Source organism: Coturnix japonica, chromosome 4 (assembly GCF_054131305.1).
Source record: "Coturnix japonica strain WE chromosome 4, WE-NBRP24, whole genome shotgun sequence".
NCBI lineage: Eukaryota > Metazoa > Chordata > Aves > Galliformes > Phasianidae > Coturnix > Coturnix japonica.
The window spans coordinates 29,513,320-29,539,879 of record NC_140666.1 but is presented as its reverse complement, the minus strand read 5'-3'; the positions used below and the strand labels follow the sequence as shown (position 1 = coordinate 29,539,879).

At 41.4% G+C, this 26,560-nt stretch overlaps 1 protein-coding gene across 1 annotated transcript in view; it reads right to left on the bottom strand.

Annotated features, from left to right (window-relative positions):
* CPE (carboxypeptidase E) overlaps nt 1–26,559 on the bottom strand; it is a 41,712-nt gene extending 15,153 nt beyond the window's left edge. The window contains exon 1 of the mRNA XM_015860888.3: nt 26,246–26,559. Coding sequence (XP_015716374.2) covers nt 26,246–26,531 — 286 coding nt within the window. The 5' untranslated portion in view covers nt 26,532–26,559. The remainder of the gene's footprint in view (nt 1–26,245) is intronic.
* Between the last annotated feature and the right edge of the window lies 1 nt (nt 26,560).

Sequence of the window (26,560 nt, the reverse complement as noted above, 5' to 3'; positions counted from 1 at the left end):
AAGCCCTGTGACAGCCTCTAGCACTGTAACAGTGGCAAATTCAAGGTGAGAAGCACTATACAAACAAGGCCTAAGTAACTGCTAATCAAGCACACAACTGTATCTACTTATGACTCTTCAGTCTGCATGTTAACCTTAATCCACTCATAAGGCCCTAGCAGAGGGCTATTAATTCCAGGACCTCTTTTCTTCCAGCTAAGGTCTTCTGTCAGTTAGGTTAAAAAATACTCCAGTTCTGATGAAACAGCATCATTTTATCTGATATGCACAACTCCATTACTGTGACTAAAACCCTCCATTTCCTCCTTTGGCACTGAGTTCTTATTTACTGTTTCTCCTTATCTGTTAATACCGGGGAATGTAAGAGGTCTAATTATCAAGAATAATCAGGCCATGCACTCAGCCCAACCCTATTATATCAGATGGATACTATCTAATGAAATGTGCAGCACTGCACACCACAAATTCTTGTAATTAGAACACTCATGCATATGTATAATGCCATATAACTTATAGGGGAAAAAAAAAAAAAAAGGTGTTTTGCAAGCTAAGACACAAGCTTGTTACCATGGTAAACACGAACACAGCCACACTTGGCATTTGTGGTTTTCCCTAGACACCGGTGTGGAAGCCTGAAGAACTCACTTCTCCTGACTCCCATGCTATCACCATTCATTTCTTTTCCATCTGGATTTTACAGAATTAGTTCAAACGACAGAATAGAAACAAAATTTTTCCATACAGCATCACTTTCCCATCCCAATCAAAGAATTGTTAACAGTGTTCATCATGGTTTTTGAAAACAAGTACTGTCTGAAGTGAACCCAGAATAAATCCTTATCAACCAGTATCTTCAGCAGCAATGAATAATCTCACGTGGGCACACAAAGCTGAAAGGAGTTGCCAAAGAGGCAGAGAATGAATGGAATGATGGAAAGTCTTTTCTATGAAAAGCGATGGAAGACAGTTGGCTGGAAAAATAGCTGCTCTTCCCATTAATCCCTTGTAAGCCATTTAATAGAGACCTTAATCACCATTTATAGGATTCCACAAATGTAATTGCCTCACAGAATTCTTATTTTTTTAATAAAAGGGCTTTGAAAATCTCAGTTGGATTATGAACTTCTTAAAAGTCTCTCCAAATGAACAGAACTGCTCCCCTTCCATGGCAGATCATTGGAGGCAGCTTTTAGGGAAAAGAGGTATAAAAAAATAATAATAAAAAATCTCATTTATTTGACTCCCACACATGCAAAAGAAGTAAAATTATTTTAAAGAGTTTCCATGTTGCAAGATATGATAAACACAAAGGAATACATCTGTTGCATGAATATTTAAAATCCTTATTTAGCATTATTAGTTTTCTGACAGTATCTTTATAAAAGACAATCTCTCATTCACAGTAACTATGGCAGGTTTTGTGTAACAATGGGAAGATGACATTTATAAACACTTACATACAAATTCAGCCCAGATACAGAGGTTTGTGATAACAAATAAATGAGTGGATAACTACAAACATCTTTTGGGGCAAGATATAAGAAATTAAATGCAGCAATCAAGTTTGTAAATATCTGTGTCTCTCACGACACCTATACCAGCATATCACTAAGGCTTTAAAAAAGCTTTTACAACCCTCCTAGATTGATTGTGTGGTACACTTTAACCTGATAAACATTTGAGGAAAGAGTATTATGAAACGTCAAACCTTTCTGGTACCTGACAGACATTGTGAAATGTCACTATTCGCTTCTGCAGTTACTAAGCTAAGGCCTTCTACAGCTTCCTAGGAACAGAAGGAATGTTGTTAACATTGAAAAGATTGCCTAAAGGTGACTATCCACTGCCATTTTTAGGTCAACCTGTATTTATAAAGATAGTAATCTTCTAAAACGCAGGAGCAAAAAGTTTAGCACTTACTATGTAGGTCGCTATGTAAGAAAGTAATTCCTCCTATAATTTCCATGGAAACCACAACAGATACAAACAGCACAATAACCCTATTTGATAGAGCACATTCTTCACTGCAAAATGCTCTTTGAAAACACAGTCACCTCCTTTAGCTCTGCATTTTCATCAGGAGCCTGCATGCTGAGCTCATGAAAATCTGTACAGGCAGAGGTGACCTGACCCACTGTAGCTATCTCGACTGCTTAAACACACCACCCACTGCCTCACTGTGCTCACATCTATTCTCTGGTCTCCATCAACGTTCAGTAAGCATAAGATAGTGTCAATATGTGCCTTTTTTTTTTTCCATATGGAGGAATTCAACAACACACCTTTGTTGCATATGCACTTCTACGTCAAAAGTCATTTTGCCAGCTGCCCCTCTGCTGCTATCTGTCACACATTTTTAAAAAAAAAAAAGCAACAGTATATTGGCAGGAAGGTTCAACTTCTTATGCTACATCTCCTCTGATGTTGTGGGCCAGCATAATAAAATAGGAGGCATTATTTTTGGAGTATCCCTTGTATATTTATTGTGAGGCAAGGTAAAGTTATTCCACTAGTCAAACTCCAGTGTCAAGTAGTTAACCTCAAAACATAAAGAACTCTACTCATGGACGCACAAGCCACATAGAATAAAAACAGACTATTGAAATGTTAGGTCCTTAATGAACTGTTTTGCAATTGAGGGTTAAACATCCTTAAAGACTTCTATTTCTAAAGGAAAAACAGGTAATGTTCCTGAAATAGAAGACAGTGTTCTTGATTACAGTTGCTTATCATTTTTAATACGGCGACCAGTAAATTCTTCATGTAGATAAACAGTATGGAAAATCTCAGAACTCCTGCTGGCAAGAAATTCATTTATCTAAAGGTGATCAAGGAACTTCTTACGCTCCATATTTTTGTTAGAAGTTCAAAGAGAAATAAAATCTCTGGAGGGTAACTAAGAGGAAAATCATGAATTGTAACATGAGTTTCTTTTTTGAACATAAAAACAGCAAGAGGAGAAGAAGAAAATAAACGAGAATAAGATATAAGAAAGAGTGAAAGAATCAGAAAATTTACATTTCTACCATTCCGGTAATGAGGCACTTCCAGCCCACTTGAACAGCATTTCAGTAGCAACACTGAACTCTATGGCGTGTGAAAACGAACAGTACTGGAAGATAGCAGGCAGTATTACTTTCTACATCCTTGTATAAGCCTTAGGATATTAGGATGACATTTTCTAAGTAGTAGTGTTGGTTTAACATTACTGAAAGATAAACTTCTGGGGGTTTCACAGCTGGCTTACAGGAAAGCATAAACGGGTCAACACCGATGGCTTTTAAAAACTCCAGTATTTGATATTCCTGCCATTAGCTACTGCAAAATATACTGGGATCAAAAAAAATAAGAAAAGATATCCAAGGAACTTTTTGCAAGCTCTTCCTTTAAAACAACGCATGTATTTTTTCACAGCCATAACTCAAGTCTAGCCTCAAGCTGCTTCTGGAAATCTCTGAAATTCTCTGAGCACTGTGTATTCTGTATATTAGGTATGGAAGGGAAATTCTCCAGACATTACCTCATGCTGAAGCTGGTTATTTCTACCATAAGGATTCTGTGTGACTAGATGCTTTCCTCGTGCTTCCAACAGCCCACTCTCCCTGCTGTCACTACAGGATGTGGCAGAGCCACCCACAAGCAGCGGGCTCAGCATTTGCTCTGTATCTGCAGACCCCATCACAGCTCCCTCTGCCATGTTTATGCTGCAGTTGCACAGCACTGCATTAACTGAGGTATGTCTGTGGTAAAGCCCATGTGATTCAACACAGAGTAGAATAAGGCTTTCTGCCTAATACTTGTTTGCATGGTACTGTGTAATAGAATTTATGATTATTCTTTACACTGTAACTAATTAAACTTACTTATTGAATCAAAATCCTTAACTTAACAAAAAATACTGATATATAACATGCACAAAGCCCTGATTTTGTATAAATGTGTTAAATGACACTCTCAAATTCAAAGCAGATTAGAAAAATATTGGAAGCTTAGAAGTAAAAAATACACATCTATACACACAGCCGGATTCACTAGACTGGTTTTGTATTACATTGCATTTTACATGCTCTAGGATAAACAAACAGGTCTTTGTTTTTACAGGATTCACTGCTTAATTGCGATAGCAGGTTTGCTTAGCTCAGTGAGGAAGATGAGCTTCATAAGAATACTAAATATGAAATGGACAGTCCTAAGCCATCCCTACAAGTTACTGGCTGAGTATGGGATACCTTTATTGGTTGCGCTGCTAGGGGAAAAAAATAAAAATAAGAATTAAAAAAATTAAAAAAGAAGCACAAAACAAAACAGGCCCTGGGCCTCTTCCTGAAGGCTGCTGGCAGAACAGGAATGACAAAGATGATCCTCCACCTAATGATGCTGGTTGCGGGAAACAATGGTTTCAGTTCAGCTTTCTACTGTGCTCAGTAAAGAGTGAACTCCATTTAAACCTACATGTGACTGACCAAGCAAATTTTCATTTCAAAGACTTTCTCTGTAACCCTTCAGTTTTGGTTGGCATGTACTGCAAAGATAGCTTTTTAATCCATCAACATATCACCAAAATAATTCTTTTAATAAAGAGAAGGTTGATACATAATTCAGGTATGTACTTATGACAGCTCCCCACTAAGCTCATACGACAAGCTTTCTTCAGCAAACTACAGCATCAGCTTTTTCACTTCAGCCATAAAAGCTGTTGCCAATCATCATGGCACTTCAAAAGGACAGAGCTCATCTATCCATTCCTTTGTTTTTGTAGGCAATAAGTACATGGGAAATTTCAAAGCTAAACTAGTTCAAATGGCTGCTGCCAGCAAGAGACACATTTGGAACTTCATGATCTACTTTTCCTCGTCCTGATTTTCTGAAGAGATAAAAGATGGAAATAATCTATTTATATCTGGATCTCAAACACTGAAGTCAAAGAGGAAGGCAGAAATGCTGGGGGAAAAAAAAGAAAAAAAAAAAAAAACAAAAACCAAGAACAACTCCTTCTTTACTGGAAACAAAGACAAACTCACTGGAAAGACAAACAGATCTACATGCAACTAGTAGCAAAGCCCCTTCCACCTGCCTTAGACTTTCTCCTTTAATCTCAAGGAAGCTTTCTGAGGCATAGTGGCACTTGTTACTCCACTGAGGTTGCACACACTGGACAGTTCTTTCTTACAGGTGATTCAAACATAACTATTCCACCACCATACTATCACAAAGTGACAAAGCGTGAAAAAACTGTAGGTTGCAGATTTGTGATTCAGATAGATGATGCTGAAGTTGGTCACTGTAACAGATGGAAAGGGATAAAACACCCCCATATATATGCATCTGTGACAAGTCCCTCGTGTAGACAGCATGTCACAAAGTAAGAGTAGCTTCTGCACTGACTTATTTAGTTCCCCATGTCTAGACAAGCTCTGATATTCACCAGTGTTTATTTCATGACTATGGAATCACAGAATGACTTAGGTTGGCTGGGACCTTAAAGCCAACCCAGCTCCAACCTGCTGCCATGGCCAGGGCTACCACCCACCAGATCAGGCTGCCCAGGGCCCCATCCAATCTGGGCTTGAATACCTCCAAGAATGGAGCACCCATGCTTCCCTGGGCAGACAGCGAGGGAGTCATTACTAGTCAGGGAGTTTAAAGAAAGAGTTATGAAGTGCCCTTTTAAAGAAAGAAAGAAAGGGACAAACAGCAAAAGCTAATCATGTTATTACCTTGTCTCTTTGTGGAAAAAAAAATGAAAAATTGACTTGTGATGACTAAGAGAGGACACTATTTACGTCAGAGCACAAGTGACCTGGAATATGCCAGCATCCTTAGAAACCAAGGAAAAAAAAATAGGCAGCTTCTTTTAGCCCTAATATTACATCAGCATGATGCTTTTGCGATAAAGGGTTTAAGAAAAACAGAATTCAAGTATTTTAGAAGATAGGTTGTTCCTGTTTTGCAATATAGGTTTACGATGTGTATGAATCCTTGATTAAGAAGTGTCTTAGTGCACCCGTTCTACTGATGCAGAGGGGGATCAAGACTGATATTCCAGCAATACATCTACAAGCACTGCACTCTTGGAGTCAGAATTTTTCAATGGAATGTGAAATGTAAAGATTTGCTCATGTCCACATTAGGTAGAAACACAGACTTGGAGGGTCTTCACACTCACACATGTTTGAAATATAGATACCCTTTAGAAAATACCACCTTGTCATCTTAAACACTAAAAAAATGAGAAGGCTGATGATTCCTTATGACAATGGAGGGAGTGGAGGCTAAACTGGGCAAAGGACTGTTGTTTCTGTTGGCTGGCTTCATTTCTAGTGTATTCACCATGATCCCTGTGCAGCTGTTTATATTTTTAAAGGCATAATAAAACACCAAAGATGAAATACTTTGCCATACTTCAGACTAATATTGAAGAGCTGGAAGTAAAAGGAAAATTGCACACTATCTTTCAGATCTGCAGCATTCTACTTCCATTTTACATAGGTGTAAAATGTTAGAGAAGCGTACAATGAAAAAGAAAACAAACTCCAGCTGAGTTTTTCATGTGCTGGCTTTGTGCATTCTGTACTTTCATCAACAAATATTCAATATTCTGAGATGGTGAAAATGACTTCTCTTATGCATACCATAATTCCTAATGGCTTGAGAGCCCAGAAAGAAGCTAACTAGCCATCTTACAGAGGAGAGCATAACATAGCCAAAAGGCATCTCCTAAGAAGCAATATAGCAATATTTTCATTTTGAATCTCCAGGCGTTTGTTTTTTTTCTCAGAAAAGGAAAAAAAAAATCCCATGGAAAGAAGACACTGTAATTTTGATAGGAAGCGAAGCTTTTATTAAAAAGCTATTTTAAAGCAAAACTGTTTTATGCCCTATTGTTATGGCTTACAAATAGCTCTCAAAGGCAGACAGAAAATGTGAAAACAACACTTTGTTTGATGTTTGAATATGTGGAAGAGAGGCAGTATGAATCCTAAGAACTTGAGCCATCTCTTTTAAATATCAGTCTTTTTTCCACCCCTCTGGAAAGAACTGTGCAGAAACAATGAGCAAAGAGAATAAAAATAAAACTTCTGAATGGAAAAAAGCAGACAGAAAATGCTAGATGACAAAAGAAATGCACACCCTCTCAAATGCTCTGATAAAATAATCCCTGTGCACCTAACAAGAGCATAACAATTTGCTACCCAAAGCACCTCTGCACAATTAAGATAGGAGAATACTGCAAAATTCCTACCTGGAAATGAGAATTTAAAGTCTGTGTAAGCTTGGTAACAAGTCCACAGAGATACAGGAAATACAAACACATGTGAACTGCATGGGTAGACCTCACCTCCACAGGTGAGATACATCTGGAGTGCTGAGTCCTCATGCAAGAGCAGCATGAGCATACTGGACAGAGGCCAACAAAGGGCCAAGAAAACAAAGGAGAAATAGTGCTGGATAGCATGCATGGAAAATTCTTTCCCCACTCAGTATATGAACGCTTGACTATTAATCTGCATTTGTAAGAGGCATACATATGCCCAGATACACACACAAATGTCCTTCACTGAGAAACTGGAACACCAAAGAGGGCATCCCCAGGTCATGAAAATATTTTTCATATTTTTGTACACTTACATGCTAGATCTAAAGTACACTTCTGATTTTAACTAAAGAAATTGCATTTGCAGATATTCAAAATCATATGAAAAGACAGATCTGGCACTGTCCTCAAACAAAAATCAAAACCACATGATTTCAAGACAGAAAGAAACGGAACCATAGTTCTTGCTTTAATATGCAAGCTCAAAGTTGCGAGAATTGTTTTCTAAAACATGAGCTATCCGGTCTTTGCCTTTTTATTTCTTTTTTATATGAACTTTTACTTAACTTTCTCTTTCATCCTGGCTTTAAATTTTATGATCACAGCATGAGAACTGCCAAAAGCATGTTTCAGTATAATTTTTCCAGCTGTCTGCTAAGCAATAAAGAAAGAAAAAAAATTGTTACAAAACATAAAATATTCTTTAAAAAATGTGTTTGGATTATAGGAACACAGAAATACGAAGGCGATGAGACTGAAGATTATCACATTGTCCATTAAAGATTGCCCTTAATGAAAAGCAACAAATTCGGGAAAGTGCAGCCAGCGCATAAACTTTGCCCAGGTTAACCCAACAGGTAGGAAGAATACTTTTTTATTTTCCTCTTCTCCCCAAAATATTGCAGAAATATTTGACTTGGTATGGCTCTTTTTCTAATGATAAAGGCTTCTGTATCTATAAAATAAAGACATTCTCCTCTTTAACTCTGCTAGTAGCAAAATCTATCCTTGAAACAACACTGAAAGCTCAGTTTTATCGTCTTTTAAATTCAAACTTGGAGCAGTAAAGTACATTAAACATAAGCACAGCATCTTAAGAGGGGTCAGTCTGGACCTTCAAGTGAAGCATGTGTCCAGGAGTTTGCCAGGTGAGGCCTTATAGAGTCACATGCAAGAGCAACACTGAGAAGGCATCCCTCCCCTAGAGGCAAAATGTTGGAGCTGTTCAGAAGAGAAGGCTCCAGAGCTCTTCAACAGGGAGATGAGTGATAGGACAATGGATAACAGCTCTAAAGTAAAAGAGAGACATAGATATGTAGTCTGAATTAGAAATTCTACACTATGTGGGTGATGAGGCACTGGTGAGGCTTACATTTATATTATTACTACATAAAGTCAACTCTCCAGTGTCAAGAGGACTCTTTTCTTCTGTCTCAGAAGACAATGCAGCCCTTAGTGATACGGCTGTACCAAGAACAAATTTGTGGTAGTCATCATCATTTGCCCCTCTGGACACATTAATCTACTAGCAAAAGCCCAAGGAAGGAACTGCCTCAACACCCAGCCTTGATAAGAAAATATTTTGCATCGGGAATAATGCTGTCATCACTTAAAAAAAGAGTATCGAGAGATAACTTCATGAACAGAATTTCCTGACTAGGAACTGCCCCCAGACCTCCAATCAGGATGTTACTCTGTCAAGGCTACATAACTTATTACCAAGGTACAATACAACACAGTATAATACAGGAAACTAGAACTTACTAGGCTTACTGAGCTATGCGCTACACATGAATGTTATGAGCAACTCTTGCTTTGCTTTACAGTTATTTCCAACCAGGAAAGTAGTTTAGCCACAACATTCTTCCTCAAAAGAAAAAGACTGCTATTTTAGATCGCTTGGCCAACACTGGTTTATACAAATACAATTATATATATATATATTTATGAAGTTTATTTTAATGCTCACTAAATCACAGGCTTGCTTGTTTTTTTTCAAATAGCTGTCTGAACTAGCAGTCCTCTTTCCGTACATGTACACAAACATGGTTACAAGGCATGGTCACAGAGGAGAAAGCCACACCGCGATCTAATTACACACTACTCAAAGCTGCCACTCCAGCTGTGCAATACTTTCCATACAAGCAGTAACACCATTATCACTCATCCTTAATAGCCCCCGTAACAGGACAGACATCACTGTGCCCTCACTGAACAAACAGAACAAGGACTGTACCCACTCTTGGATTATTTGCTATCTGCACAAAGGAAGGAAAGACAATAGAAGCATATGGCAAGCACTAGACATGCTATGATCTCATGATAGATCTCATTAACCCTCCTTCCTCCCTTGCCTTTGGTAACTTCTATGAGAAAACTAATATTGTGGAGAGATTTGAAGGAAGGTTCCAAGTCACTGAACTCAAGGAAACCTCCAAAAATAGGCAGAACTACATATTTGAAATATTTGTTGAAATAGACAAATGAATATGCACACTGTTTTTCTTAAGGAACAGTTCATTTCACCATCTAATGAAGAAAAGGAAGAATCACAGAATCATTTACATTGGAAAAGACCTCTAAGATCATCTTTTCCAACCGTTTGCCTATCACCAACATTGCCCACTAAATTTTGTCCTTAAGTATCACATAAAGAAACAGAGGTTTGTGTAAGAAAAGAAAGATCATCCAATATGAATGTCAGTTGACTGTGTAATTAGTATAAAAGTAGGTGAATACTGATAGAGGAAGTTCTACAGAGCTCTTTCCCCTCAGATTTTCACAACAGAAATTCCCTAGCAGATGCCATTTTGATTTTGCATCAATGAGCTTGGGAGAAAGCAGGACATGTGACATTCAGCTGCTGTGTGCTACCACTGTGCTTTACAGCTATATGCTCTTTAAAGGAAGGAAGGAATTGTGCTATCTTGTGGTTTTATTTTAGGACTGCCGTACTGTGATTACACCCACACAAATCCATCAACAAAAGAAAAGGCAGGTTTTGTGAAAGTAACATCACACCTAGTGAATATAATATTTTTTCCAGGTAAATCAGACAAAACTAGAGGAGATGCTGTGTTTTCCTTACGCCGTTCACATGTATTTTTATTTAAATGTCATAAAGCATCTCAGCATACAAGAGTGAAAGACAAGTAGGTATTGTGAACTGCATAAGTGAAGAAGGCAGACGAGCTGGCAAAGTCTACATAGATACCATACATGTGTTTCTTCTGTCAGACAGTTGTGCTCTGAAGTATTCTCCAAGACTTACTCATTCATTTTTAATTAATAAACTTAGAGCCCACCTGACACCCTTGGTAGACTATGCTCAGGTCTGATGGGCCTTCCAGGTCATTTCTCCTTATCTTTTTGACCTCTATAAGCATACTCCTTGCACTGAGCTATTCAGTACTCATGGCAGTTGATACAGCTTTCTCACTGCCACTTATTTTCACTTTTTTCATTTCTCTGTTGTACAGAGAGTATACTCCATATAACACCTTGAGGTTCAACACAAGAACCCCATCCTGGGGGAAAAAAAGGGAGATGTAACAGACAGGAGGGGAACGTCTGCACTGCCTTTCACAGCTGACCTCCAGATCAAGGTTGATATGGTAAGTAAACATGCAAAAACTCTCCATGCATCAGATGCACAAACACTTATCTAAGAAGTTTGTGGACACGATCTGGGATAGTAAAATTTGTTTGTCTTTTTTTCTTTTCTTTTTTTTTCCTCCCAATTACTTATTTGGTGAGCTGTACAATTTCACAGAGGAAGAGGATTTTGCTCTTTGCATTTGATAAGCCTTGCTGGGTTCCTTCTCATGTGTTTTCACTCAGCTTTGCAGTCTGGAATTTCTGTAAGTACATGGAGATCTGACTGCATCAAAGTACCAGCTATAAATAAATAAGAAAGACGATGGTCACAGCTGAGTTTGGGCGGCAGCAAACCACAGAATGAGCACATCGCTGGTCTGATGAGCAACCATGTAACACAGATTTGTCATCCATAAATAATTCACTCTAAAATCAAGGTATCACCAGCGACAATGTAAATTTCAGAGCACTGAGGAGGCAAGAAAGATTCTCCACAAAGTATATTCTGTATGTTAGACATATCACATATAGGAAATTAGATTTTATTTTGGCATCAATATTCTATGCCTTGGGATAGTGAACATGGAACCTGCCACACTGCTGGCACAAATTCATAAAACTGGATTTTCTCAAACAAATCCTTATGTAGGCAGTTTCACAAAGATAGTCATCTACAAAACTATTCTGGTAGTGAATCAAGCTAAACTCCACATCCTCCAATACAGTTGCTACTCTGTCATACTAGAAGTATACAATTAAAGATCCTGTGAAGTTTCTTCCCCTGATGTGCAGAGGAGTCCAGGTTCAGATCTGGGGGTGTATTTTGCTCTCCATCACATGTGGCACTTCTATTTCCATCAAGAAGAACTACACTATGCCTTCCATTTTTACAGTAATGAAACTGAAATAAGAGACTTTCTTCCATATGGTTATCTACCACTAAAGCAAGGATTCAGACAACAGCAAGAGAATCAAGGACTTGTCATCACCACACTTGACTGTATTTTGCCTAATTTGACCACAAATCTCTCTATGACAAAAACCACCCATAAAACAATGAAGCAGGTACTGGACAGTTCTGGATGCCTAAAGAATCCTACTTTGGTTCACGTGGAAGCGATAAATCCTACTTTACGCTGCACTGCATATAAACTTTAGATCATAATGGGATTAAAGTGAAATATATGCTTTTTCTCCTTTAAAAATTTATAAAGCTATATAGGATTATTATAATCATTAACCATTTCATAAATGTACGTTCACTATGACAGAGAGCTTCCAAGCCCTCAGCTTCTTTCAGAAACACCTCTGGGTTTTGAATTTATCCTGTCTTTTACAGAAAGTCAGAAATGGAAGAGGGGCTTGTTTAAACTGCTAGCAGCAAAGAATACGCTTTAAAACCAACTCTTAGAAGGATGATGTATTCTACGCACTAAGATTTTTCCTCTGGAAATACAAGTGCTCGTGAGCTCCTGTAATGCTTATGTGTCTCTCAGTTTAGGGAATGGGAGGCCAGAATTTCCTGAGGTTAAAACACAGCACAGAAGATAATCACACTGGATGTGTTTTTCATCAAGTCAGAATATTTCAGAAGTTATTGCAGGTTTCAGGGGAGATAAGGTAAGCTGCCATAAAAGGTCGATTAATAAACACAATTACAGGGAAGAAAATATGAACAGGATAAGCCCCCACAGGCAAACAATAGGATAAAATAAGAAATATTATACCACATCAGCCTCTGGAAGGCACGAGTTCAGTTTTGCTGCAAGGCTTGTCAGGGAGCTAAGGGAGAACCACAGCAGCTGGGAAGGAGCACCATGTAATGCAGTCATCTACCCAGAAGGTTATTCCATGGCTCAAGATGACCTTTTCCAGAACAGCAAAGGACTACTTTGAAGAAATCTGAGACTTGGAAGTAAATGAGGAGAGAGAAGGAAGTCACAATGCTTGGGACACAGAAGTGTGAAGACAACCTATAGAGGTGCAAATGCCTCCCTTCTGCTCCATCCCCCCCACTATGAGCCCAGGCCCAGAGAAAGAGATAGAGGTGCCAGATGCCAGCAGCCTGGGCACAGGGCCCAATGGCCACGCTGAGTTGTATGTGCTGGGGGTGGGACACTAACCTGTCCCGAGTGCCATGCTTTAATTCAGCAATAAGCAGCACTGGACTACAAGGTCAGTGTTCCCATAACCTCATTATAGACCAATAACTTTCACCAGCCACCATCACCATTGCCCACTTGTGACACTCCAGCATCCAAAGCAGTCCACTCTTTACACATCAAAAACTGCAAAATATCTGCAAAGAGTTGCTACACTAGTAATCTGGAAAAACAAAATTAACCCCCAAAATACATAAACTGGCACAGTAATTAGCACCTATTCACTGCAGACCTGCCAAACATTAGAAAGCAGCATCCAGGTCTCCTAAGTTACTGCCAAATTAATCTATTTTCATCTGTTCTCTTAATGGCCTTGGCAAGTGGTAAAATGTAAGTAGTTCTTAGCTTCCCAAAGGATCACAAATGACTCCTTTCCAAGTGCTAGGAACCAACAGACCAACACAAGCATTTGTGTATTGCTTTGTCCCAGTTTTGTATGTCAGAAGAAGAAATTACATTAGCTCTACAGGCTTCATGCTTTAAAATAAGCAGTGCTCCTCCTGAACTACATTTAACCTTAATCTCTTACATTTTTAATATTCTTTTCCCTGAAAAAACATCTTGCAACTGATTTTCAATTAAAGTAGCTGTACAGAGTGTGAGTTTTTGCACAAAACCCAGCTCATTCACTGCTGTGTTGACTTGATCACTCAGGAACAACACATCAATCCTTGTTTTAACTAGAGCAAACTTGATTAAGGAGAAGATATCCTTAATGGTGAATGCTTTGATCCACAATGTGGACTAACATAATGTTCTAATTACAGGTCATTTTCAAAAGCAAGATCAATCAAAACATCACATATATTGTGATTTCACTCTAACAAAAAGTTTTGCCCAGTTCTTTCCCTTCTTCTGGTCACGTCCAAAATGAAAACGTTCAATAATTAATTATAAACACTTCTTAATTCATTGTTTACATTCCACTTATCAGCAAAATGCAATTCCATAGAATGTATCTCAAAATACTGCCTATGATCTCTGGTTCCTGAGGAAATCCCGCAGAGGCATAGGCTTGAAACTGAAGTCATGACATTTTGACAACATTATGAGTCAATGTGTCAAATGCAGTTCAGCACTGACATGGGAAAATCAAAAGCTGAGGAATTTCCTTTCAGAGTTCTGACCAAAAAAATTAAACACCAGAATAACAATGTAGGGAAGGAAGGAATAGAGAAAAACCTGTAAAATGATAGCTAGGAATTGTTTTAACAATTTTCCTTGAAGAAATAAAACATGAACTAAATCATAACAATTGTAACAACAGTGATCCTATAAGAACCTCAGGAGAAACTCTTTAAATGATAGAAAAACCTCTATTAATGTATTCCCATTGACACTACTGGATGCTGACTTTTGACTACACAAGGCATAAGTATGTTCTTAGTTCACTTGCACTTTTAGATATTAGGCACACACATACAAAGAAATGGGTTTCTTCTCCACGTTTCTGAACAAATTTGTGTTTCTTACACACATATTACACACAGATCAATACCCAGTAATAATTAAATTATACTTCAGTATCTTCTTAACTTTCAGCAAGCTCAGAGTCTGGCTTGGTCATGGTAAGTAGGCTTGCCACGATTCTTCAGAGTAGACATTACTGAAGAAATTTCACAACACAGCCAGATCTTTTTAACTGGCATCAAAACACTTCTTTCCCTTTTGATATCGCCCACAGGAAAACTTTCTTCGAATAGTGGGCACTCAGTAAACAATTTCTGCTTCTGCATTATAATTGTTCACATAGCAACACACTAACTTCTTGGGAGAATTTTTTTGTTTCTTTTTATCTAAAGAGCTTTCTCAGACTCCAGCATTAGGTAGATTCTTTTATGTCTTTTCTCTAGTTGTAGAGAAGGAAATAAAACAGTTATTCAAGATGCACCATCTGACTCTAAACTATCTGCTTTTACCCCTTCAATACATGAAAAAGTTCTAGAAAGTTACCTTTGATATTTTTGTTCCCATTCTCTAAAACTACTTCCTTTTAAAGTTATTTATGCTTTTTTTCCCCTTTGAAATTACTGAATTGCAAAGGAAGCAAGCTCTTGACTTGAGCACAGCTTAGGCTTAGTATATCTTTAAAGGCTTTTGAGCCCAATGCAAACATTTGAAATTGTGTTTCCTGGGGGCATCTTTTAATCTGCCACCTACCCATGGTACTCCAGTTTGCCTTGATCTGCTGTTTCTTAAGTAGTTCACATGAGATCTGGGCAATCTGCTCAGACTCCTCAATGTGCCTCCAGGCCCTACAGGACTCTCTCATTATATTCCACCAATTGCATCCTTATTCTAATTTGCAATTCCCAAATAACATTTATACCGGTACTTTATGTCTAATTGTGTTTTTATCCTGAAGATCTAAAAGTTTTAAAATTTCTTCCAGAAGAAATAATTAGAATGTGAATGTTGATTTTAATGCTAAAGAAACATGATTGTCTGTCAGGATGTTAATCACATCCACGCCACCTCTAGTCGTTTTATTGTTCATATTTTGCTACAAGCAGAAAGAGATCAAATCAAACAGTCCCCAAGCAAAATTCAACTTGCAACTTCACTGTAAGATGAGTCGTGAGCCCAGAGTGAGACCCATCTACAGCTCTGTTCTGCTTGGAGGAATCCTGCTGAGACTGAAGTCACTGTGGCTGTGGAGAAAAAATGTGAGCTAAAGAGTCACAGGCAGAAACACCACAACCAACAGCAAGAGCCATGAAGTAAAAAATAGTTATCATCACCACCATGGGAAATGGGAAATTCTAAACTGTTCTACTCTATTTAGCACTGTCAAATTTGTTCCTCAAATCTTTAAAATCTTTAATATGAACCCCCAGCTATTCCAGGATTAGAGGTAAGGCTGATGTTCATAGAATCATTAAGGTTGGAAAGACCAGTAAGATCATCCATGCCAACCATCAACCCATCCCCATCATACCACTAATCCAAGTCCCTCAGTGCCACATTGACCCTTTTCTTGAATACCCCCAGGGATGGCAACTCTAAAACCTCCCCAGGCGGCCCATTCCAATGCCTTGCTGCTCTTCCCAGGAAGAAACTTCTGGAGAATCGTCACTAAGTTCACAAGATCCTTTTCTATAACACACAGTACTGTTATAAGTTTTGAAAGACTGTTTGTTTCCTTGAGCACAGCTCCCCATCTCCCTATCCCTTCCCCTTTACCCTTCGCACTTTTAGGGGTAAGGGGGCCCACAGGCCAACTGCCCCCCATGTCACAGACATAGATTGATCTAGGTAACTCCATGACTGACGTGTGAACATATGCCAGAAAATCACCTGCTAAAAGACTACTGAAAAATTTTTAAGGCAAATGCACCAAGAATGGCAAATTTGCATTTTAAACACACCTTCATGCTTAAAATTCTAATTCCTAACAAGGAAAGTTTACACATTTTTTCATTTTCATTAAAATTTACTTAGCCGAACTATTTTAAGAAGATCTCTTCAAGGTGAAATTTTTCCAATGGAGAATTACAATCACTCCCAATACGGTCCTGATCAATCCAGAAACAAAGGAATATAAGTAAAACCTACAAGGCATGTTATTTTTGACATTTCAAATCATTAAAATACACACACATCAAGGTCATTAATGTTTATGCTGACAGGATTATTCCTCATTTCCTCTTCCAGCAGTTTTTCATAGAGGAAAATCCGAATGAATAAAGAGCACATTTTAAAGATTTAAAAATAAAAAGCAGCATGGGGAGAGTTTCTTTTTTTGTTGTTACTCTCTCAAGAGCTGAGTAGGGACTGTTTTTTGAAGCAGTCTGAACTTTAATTGCTGCTAAGGATAGCCAAATAAACAGGAAACAAAATTGATCGGAATATCAATTTTGCAGAGACTGAAAGCCACTAAAGCTTTGCCAATAACATCAAGAAAGGCAGAACATCACAAATTAGCTGTGTTACTGATGGAAAAACAAGGGAAGCACATGAACTTCATTTATATTACCTGCTGTTAAACCTTACACTGTACACACTGTTAACAACACAGAATGACCTACAAACACAGGGTAAAACATTACTGTCTATTAATTTGTATCTGTATATTTTATACTGAAAAAGTATATATATATACCAGGTATCCTGGGGTTCATTCTCTTATAGGCAGATTTAACAACCTCAAAAGCACTGACTGCTTCTTGGCTGCCCTGCCCATGGTAGCTCAGAAGTCTCTGTGACACCACACTGACATGGCAACGATCCCTTGATCCGCCTGGACCCCTTGATGTCACCACCAAAGCTGTCACCACGGGACAAAAATGGTCGTAGAAATTAAGTTTTAAAGTACAAATGATTTTCAAGAAGCTCTAGCTTCTGATTTTAAAACTGGAGACGAGCAACCACGGCCATGCCCACACTGCTAAGAGGGTGCGTGCGCCTTACACCCTTGCTATCAGGGCCTTCAATCATCTCCATGGTTGGATCACACTAAACTGCTCACTGGGTGCCCATACGATGCAACTGTGAGTTTAGTCAAGTGAGATGATGGCAGTGGAGGGGGGATTAAGCTGACTTACAAACAAGGAACTGGGGCCTGAGAGCAATGTGGGGAGATAAGCTATTTGGCATTCTTCATGTGGTCTATACTCATTCTGACAGACTGGAAACAGGACTAAGCTGTAAAAACACTAAGCATATAATGTAATCATGGCAAAGCTATTTAAAGGAGCTAGAACATCCATGGCTGTGTGTTTATTGGATCTTGCATTTGAAGTGAAATCATAAGAAGAATTTATTTTGGCGTCGAAGTCAGAGCTCCAAAATGAAAGCTTAAAACCGAAGGGTTTCTGAAATAGTTCCCAAGCCCTTTGTTTCATTTTTTGTTGTTGTTGTTGTGCCACACAGGACATCACCAGTATCCAACAAATCTCACATCAGTCTCTACAGACAGCTGTTATGCTCCTTCCTTAGTAACTACAGAATGCCAGTAATTGGAAAATGCAAAAATGTAGTATTTGCTATCAAGATTTAACTCCAAATTCAGCTTCGCTTTAAATCTCCACAAGAGAACAAAGCCTCTGGCTAATTTTCCCTGCAGACACTTCTCTTATGACGCTCAGCCCCCGCACAGTGCTCTGTGCTGGCACTCGGCAGCTGCAATGGGAACATATTCTACTTAGTACATGGTCACCCTTTAGTCACCCATCGCTGCCTGGGGAGAAACTCCTGGGAATATTCAAGAATCATGATAAAATTTAGTTGTGTTTCCCCCCCCCCCCCCCAAAAAAAAATATACACACACACACACACATATATATATATATAATTATTATATATATATATATAAAATAAAAAGAAAGAAGGAAAATAAAACCTAAATTCACAAGCATCTGGGCAATGTCAGCGCTGTAGCATAAGCTCCTTTGGAAGCTAACACCCACTCTTCAGTAGTATTAAGGAAAGCAGATGAAGACTCTCAGCTATAAATAGATCGAAGATATGGTTCACTTTAACCGAGTCTCCAATAAAACTCTCCTTCTTATCAAACACTGCAAAACATATTTTCAACAGGACGTGGCAAAACTAAAAGAAAACTGAAATAGTTTTCTTCTTGAAAGCCCAGGCTCCAACACATCTTAGAGGGGATCTGTTGGTCGAGCTTTATTTGGTTTATTTAACTCTGCGCTGTGCCTTTCCTCAATACACAAATGATGAGCAACATGACCCCATGCCTGTTCCAGGCATGTCCCAGGCAGCCTCACATGCACACACCTGAAGAAACATGCACAAGTGTATGTTTGTGCAGAGAATGCTTTAAACATGTGTTGGCTGGCAATGAAACGAACTCCAGAAATTCTCTGCATGGCTTCCCAAGGCCCCACTTCAGCTCTGTACGTGCTGTGACTTTTCAGGATATTTTTAGGGCATGAGGCTGATTTTGAAAGACCTCCTAACTCTCATAACTTGTCTTACAAGCAGAAATCAAACGATGGCAGCCAACCCTTTCCACAACACAACTGCACCTTTAAATACCGCTGATGCCAGATGGTCTCAGCATATAAAGCAGCGTGAGACAACATATTAATGCTGCTCAAACAAGCGACTCATGCTAGCGGCAGACCAATGAGATCAGTCTCGGGCTGCTAATCCTCTCTGTCACCATGGCTACATCTATTTCAGACGATTCTTCAGTTTTCAAGTCAGATGAGCTTGCTGGCTTGTAAGCTCTGCTGTTTGAGAGTCTTATGTTATGGGGGAGTTTTCTTTTTTTATTGGCTAGCAATATAAGTAACCTCTGTTTCTGTCTGTTGGTAGGTTTTCCCACTACTATTCAAACACCCTTCCAGTGTTTGAAGAGAGCTTACAAGCAGGAGGTAGATCATCTTTTTACACAGTCTAGCAGTGATAGGACAAGGGGAAATAGCTTTAAACCAAAAATGAGGATTTAGGTTAGATGTTTGAAGGGAATTCTTTACTCAGAGGGTGGTGAGGCCCTGGCACTGCTGCCCAGAGAGCTGTGGGTGCCCCATTCCTGGAGGCACTCAAGGCCAGGCTGGATGGGGTCCTGGACAGCCTGAGCTGGTGAGGGTAGCCCTGCCTACGGCGGTGGTCAGGGCTGGGTGAGCTTTGAGGTGCACTCCAACCCAAGCCATTCTATGATTCTATGATCTCCACTAAAGATTTCCACTATTTCCACTACAGATTTGCTCCCCTAACAAATAGCAACCCCACAAACAAGTGTTATGTTCTGTTATGACTTAGCCTATCAGCACAGGAAGAAAAGGGAAGACTCATACCTTCCAATCAAGGCAGATTAACAAACAAACAAAAGAAACCCCCACATATCCACAGCAGGTAAACAGGGAGAAAAGCTCCCAACTCATCCTCTTCACCATATGCATGCTCACATAGCTGTGCTAGCACAAGTACTGGTGCTATGGAGATAAAAACAAGAAGAGGCAGGGATGAACCATGTCCTGGAGGAGACCAAAAGCTGAGCCATATGCTATCTATCAGGAACACACACTGAGCACATGGCATCACCACAAGCTAACCTACAGTGAGGATGTGGAACACGCCTTGTCATGTACGTGGAAACCTGAGGGGGAACACAGAGACAACATTCTTATCCAAAAGATGAGGAACGCATGGAAGAACAAGACAGGAATGCGGACACTCTATCACTGGGTGACTTTTCTTCTCTGTTAAGCAACATGGGACAGTCCCGCTCCCAACCCCACAGGATCGTTCTTCCTTCCACCCTGATACATACTGACATCACCAAAAAGAAAGAAGCAATTCCACTCTGAAAGGCATCAGCTCGGATCGCTCCTTCCTTAACTGCAGGCTTCTTCAGATCAGATGTCACATTTAGCCTTCTCTTTTTAAGGGCAGGCTTCCATGTTAGGATTTATGATAGTCCTGCTTACAATGAAGATTTAGATGTACAGCTCCCATTGACTCCAGCTAGATCTGTGGATGCTCACCTGCTGAGTCAGAGGAGAAATTAAGCCATCCCCTAGCTTGTTCTAGGTGAGGATATGACACAGTCAGATTAACCATAGCCTTTGAAGTAATAATTTTTTGACATGTACTAGAAGTGTGTATTTAAATCTTGGAGCCACCCCACCCCAAGTTTGCTAAAACTGTTCCTTTGAGCAAAACGCAGAGCTAGCCAAAGCCACAGATCCTTCATTTACCATAGTAGGTAAGTTAATTTTGAGTGATAAATGTACAAGGCATATACAGCTTGCAACAGTGAAGGACAGCAGTGTGCCAATGAAAGAACTGCACTGTGAGCTACTTTTGCTTTGGAGGGACACAGAAGTGGGAGGGTATGTTTTGCAGGTAGAAATCTCAGGGGAAAACATACAGCCATACACATTTGTTACTGAGTTATCTAGTAGTGTGATTGTATAGGAAACAACTACACAAGAAGTTTTACCTTTGAAATGTCACTGCCCTTTCCACTGTCTTTGTTTCTAAACTGCTTTTCCCATAGTGTACAATTCTGCTTTGGCTGGGAGAGCTGACAAGGGTCAGGGCCACACTTCCTAGATACTGTAAAACTGCTGGATCATTACATCGGTGTGCTGACAAGGATGTCTTTGCCAAGAAAACAGTTCTTTATACCTTGGCCAAATAGTCAGATGTGCCATTTGAACAAACAAAGCACTGTGCTTTAAGGCAGACCCACAGCTAAGGTAGGCATTTAAAATGGCACACGATGGCAGTCCAGGCTGTTGGGCAGCATCTTGTCAGCTGTAAATCAGGCCACTTACCTTCATAGTAATGAACGACGTGAACGATTCCATGGATAGAAGAGTCATCTCATCCTGCTCCCTGGGACTCACTTTGCAGGTAAACAGAGAAGTCAGGTTTTGCTCATGGTTCAACATGAAGGGCTAGCAGGAAGCGGCTACTAGCTTATATCATTAACATCTTGCTTTGGAGGGAACCTCAGAACCACAGGCTTATGACTTCAGACTCTCTTACCTGGCCATTGTAGCTACATACAGACATTTCTAACATACACCCCCACCTTGAACTGAAGCTCACAGTTGTAGTATCACAGAACATTCCAGGTTGGACTCTGTGATCCCTCTGGGTTACTCCAGCTTAGGATGTTGTGTGATTCTACAACTGTGAGCTCCACATAGACCACTCAAAAATCAGAGAGCACTGTCCAAGTGTTCCTTGAGCCCCATGGTGCTCTAACAACACCCTGCTGTTTGCTGCTGTCAGAAGAGCTGTGGCTCCCAACTGGCTGGATGACACACGGCCACAAACCTCTCACAGAATCACAGAATCACAGAATTACCCGGGTTGGAAGGGACCTCAAGGATCATGTAGTTCCAACCCCCCTGCCTAGCAGGGCCACCAAACATACACATTTACTAGATCAGGTTGCCCAGGGCCCTGTCCAACCTGGTCTTGAACACCTCCAAGGACGGAGCATCCACAACCTCATTGGGCAGCCTGTTCCAGGACCTAACCACCCTTCTAGTAAAGAACTTTCCCCTAACATCCAACCTAAATCTTCCCTCCTTCAACTTAAAACCATTTCCCCTAGTCCTGCTATTATCAGCCCTTTCGAAGAGTTTACTCCCCTCCTGGGAGTAAGTTCCCTTCAGGTATTGAAAGGCTGCAATGAGGTCACCCCGCAACCTTCTCTTCTCCAGGCTGAACAAACCCAACTCCCTCAGCCTGTCCTCATAGGGGAGGTGCTCCAGCCCCCTGATCATCTTTGTGGCCCTCCTCTGGACCCTTTCCAAAATCTCCATATCTTTTTTGTACTGAGGGCTCCACACCTGGACACCTCTCCTCCAAAGGAAAAGTGGTACAAACTGAGCGCATGCTTTGGGCTTGGTAACATCACTGCCAACAGCACAGATCTCCATGCCAAGCATGGGGGCAAGCAAGGCAACACCTCCATGCCGTAGAGTACCTATTATGTCACATCTCTGTTTCCACTGGGAACTGTTCTGGCACTCTGCAGATGCAGGAGGAGATGATAACTGTTCTCTTTGAAAGAAATTAAGTCAATGCAGTCAGCACCGTCAGGAGCACTAGGGCTGTTACCACCAGTCTGAGTCAAATCAACTAACTCAGAATGCTCTGCACATCCAGACTGATTTTAAGCCTGAAAAACTGAACAACTAATTGCCCTCTGTGGTCTCACACTGTACTCCTTACGGCTATGGTCCTTACTGAGGATCATCTGACCTTCTTACTATTCCATAAAATAAAAGAGAAACTTCTTACATGCAATAGCTGGGATCCAGCATGCTTTTGCTGGTAACACACAGCCCCTCTCCATCTTTTTTAACTAGTCTAATGAAAAACTGAAGACATTAAATACCTCAGGTAGTGAAACAATTTGGAGAAGGAGCATTACAGCTCCAGGAAACACTGCAGAGATTGCTGAGGACAGCTGCCTGACCACACTTACTGTAAATTTCCATCCACTTCAATGGCAACATGAATAGAATCATCAACTAGCTGCACAGTGTAAACTAAAGCTGAACCAGTGACAGCAAAAGGATGGCTTAACCACAGAATGGTTTGAGTCAGAAGGGACCTCAAAGCCCACCCAGTCCCAGCCCCCTGCCACAGGTAAGGCTGCCCCCAACCAGCTCAGGCTGCTCAGGGCCCATCCAGCCTGGACTTGGGCTCCTCCAGGAATGGAGCTTCATAGATGACACAGAGCATTCTGCTCACATCCACACATTCATAGCATTTGCAAACCCCATCTTGATGCGACACAGCTGGATGAACACAAACTCCCTGTACTCTCATTTACCAGAGACTGTATCTTTTGACATCTCTTCTGAAAGAGACTGCTAAGAAAGCACTGATAAAAACTGACACTTAATTAAAATTCAAGCATGCAAAAATTAGGCTTGCTCCCTCATATATAGCTTTAGTAACAAGCTCTTGCTGTATTCAAACTGCATTAACATCTTGACAAACTGAGAAACATTAAAGGGCCCCACCAAATAACTCAAGATGTTTACATGCAAATTCTGAAGGTGCGCTTCAATGACAGAAATAAGACCTAGATACGGTTTCCATATGAGCAGAAGGATTTTGCATTTCCCCATTCATTTCTCACAGCAGAGCCAGTTATCACTTCAGTTTCAGTCACCCTTTCAATATGCTTGTGCAGGAGGAAATGGCTTCAGTGCTTGTACCTCATCGCACTGCCACTGATATCTGTGGGGCAAGGGATGAACAGCAGAGTCATTAAAACTGGAGTATGCCTCTAAGCTAAATGTTGCTCTGAAAAACTATGAAAAATTATACCCAAAGTGCCAACATTCTGATATTTTAAGGATGTGATGAAGATGCCGTGAATTGCTTTCAGCGTGAATCAATTCTAAGTGTATCACTGCTATTAAAGAATACAGACTCATGCCCCAAATTAGCTTATTAACAGTAATTAAGAAAAAAAAAAAAACTTCAGGAGATCAGCATCTACTGGGTGTTTTGTTCAAAAGAATGTCAGCCACCCAAAGCAAGAGCCTCTCAAACACTGAACAGCAGTTAAGGCAAAGTACTATTTCCTTCCTAGAAATAATGTGTGCTTCACTGTCAACTGTTCTTTGTTGTCCTTCAATACACCTTCAGTTTCCCACCATCTTTTTCTCCTCACTTTATCTCACCTTGCTGTCTCCTGCCAACTTGATCAGATTTGGGTGGTGAGGCAGCTGCCCAGAGAGCTGTGGGTGTCCCGTCTCTGCAGGTGCTCAAGGCAAGGCTGGACAGGGCCCTGGGCAGCTGAGCTGGTGGGGGGCAACCAGGTGGACTTTCAGGTCCCTTCCAACCCAACATACATTCATCCCAGCAAAAGATAAGGCCTCAATGATTTGAGCCAGTTGCTTTGTTCATTAAAGATTTGATCTAGAGGATCTGGGAATCTAAAGCATGCTTCTAAAATTTTCCTTTTAACTTCTGTCATGAAATTGTTTTCAAATGTTGCATAAATATTATAAATGTATTTGGAAAACAACTGATATTTCAAAACCAAGAGGCGATCCAGGTGTCTGTGCATGACCCAGCCACTGCAGCATGGGCACACCATCCATATGCTTACGTAATGGATGTGCGTATGCACTGGATTTTATGTGCTCAGTGCAAAGCCTCTTTACTTGACACAAGATGCCTTCACTGCTGTTCTGCAGATGCCCCATGGATTTGTTTGGTCACTAAGTGAGCGGGAACATTTCTACATGTTTTCATGGCAGCTCACCGGTTAATTCCAGTGTCATCTCCACAAATCTGCCAGGCACAAGCTCTACGCATCACAAACCAATAAGCTACAGCGTACCTTACTTACTCATACAAGTATTTAAAAATAAGCCCTGTGATATATACCCTATCTTGCAGAAACAGAATGGCTTAGGTTGGAGGGGACCTCAAAACCCATCCAGTTCCAACCCAGTGCCATGGACAGGGCTGCCCACACCAGCTCAGCTGCCCCGGGCCTCATCCAGCCTGGCCTTGAGTACCTCCAGGGATGGGGAACCCACTGCTGTATGTAGTGGCCACCCACTACTCCAGATGGAGCCTCATGAGGGCAGAGCAAAGAGTGACAAACAGCTCCCTCACCCTGCTGACCATCCCTCTTCTGATGCAGCCCAACGGGTTAGGGAATGGGTTACGTTCAGGTATACCAACAGTTGCTTAGCCTGCTCTGAAAAAGCATCTGTACATATCACTGTGTCTGTGAGTCTCTCCTCCATTTTTTACTAACAGGTGAAGACAGATGAGGCAGGTTGTAGCCCCAGAAGCGTTCACTGCATGACACTCTCCTGCTTGGCATCAGAGCCACCATGCATTCTTTGACGACAAGCAGGATCCCTGCTCTGGTATGGCTGCAGTATGGCTGCAGGGTGGCCCCAAAGCTCTGCTTCTTCTCATGCACAGAAATGGCACATGCGAGGAAACACACAGCACTGCCTTGCACTACACAGCATAAAAAAGGGTGTGTTATTAAGGAGAAAACACCTTCAGTGTCATCACTGGCATCACATGGGGTTGCTCAGGTTCCAAAATGGAGCATCACAGCTGCTGTGCACCTTTGCAATCGTGGCAGAGGAGCTCAGCGCTGACAGGTGTGAGCCCAGCTTGTCGTCCTTCCCCAGGTGACCCCGAGCCTCCCCTGTGCTGCTGCGGGCAGAGAACTGCAGCTGCTCTGCACCGTGCCCTGCAGAGGGAGGGACGGCTTCGGTCAAACAGCGAGTGTGCTCCACTTCTAATCCTGCTTAATCCCGGGGGATGGGGGAATAAAAAAAAAAAACAACTATTTTCAGCATCCACCAGGACAGATCGTCAGCGCTCATCACATTCCCCAGCACGTGACTTGGGCACCGAAACATGTGGCATTTTAGTCTATACGGCTGCCTTTATGAAGGATCCAGCACGACGCACGGAACGCAGAACACTCGTTATTCACGTGCTTATAGGCGGATGCCACCCAAAGGGAACGCTCCTCCTGCCGTTCTCTCTCCCCCGGCAGCCGCCGGCTCAAAGCTCAGCGCACCTGCCGCACCGCGCGGCCCCTGGGCTGTGGCATGGCCGTACTCGGGGGCAGCGCCGAGCAGCCCCCCGCCCGCAGCCCCTCCGCCGGGAGCGGGGGCACCGCCCGCTGCTCGCCCCGCGCTGCCGCAGCGCCCACCGCAGCGCCCGCCCCGTCCCTTACCGGGCTCGTGCTCGCCGGGCCGGTCGGACACCTCGATGACCAGCAGCTCGCGACCCTCGGAGCTGCGCCCCACCGTGTAGATCCTGCTGATGGCCGGGCACTGCAGCCACACCGCCACCAGCGCCTCCCGCAGCTCGGCGTAGCGATGGTACTCGAAGGAGATGCCCTCCTCGGCGCTCAGCCGTCGCCGCCGGCTGCTGCCTCCCGCCGCGGGCTCGGCCGCCCGGCATGCGACGAGCAGCGCGCCCAGCGCCAGCAGCAACAGCCGCAGCTCCCGCGCCGCCATCCCGACCGGCTCCTCCGCCTGCGGCCGCG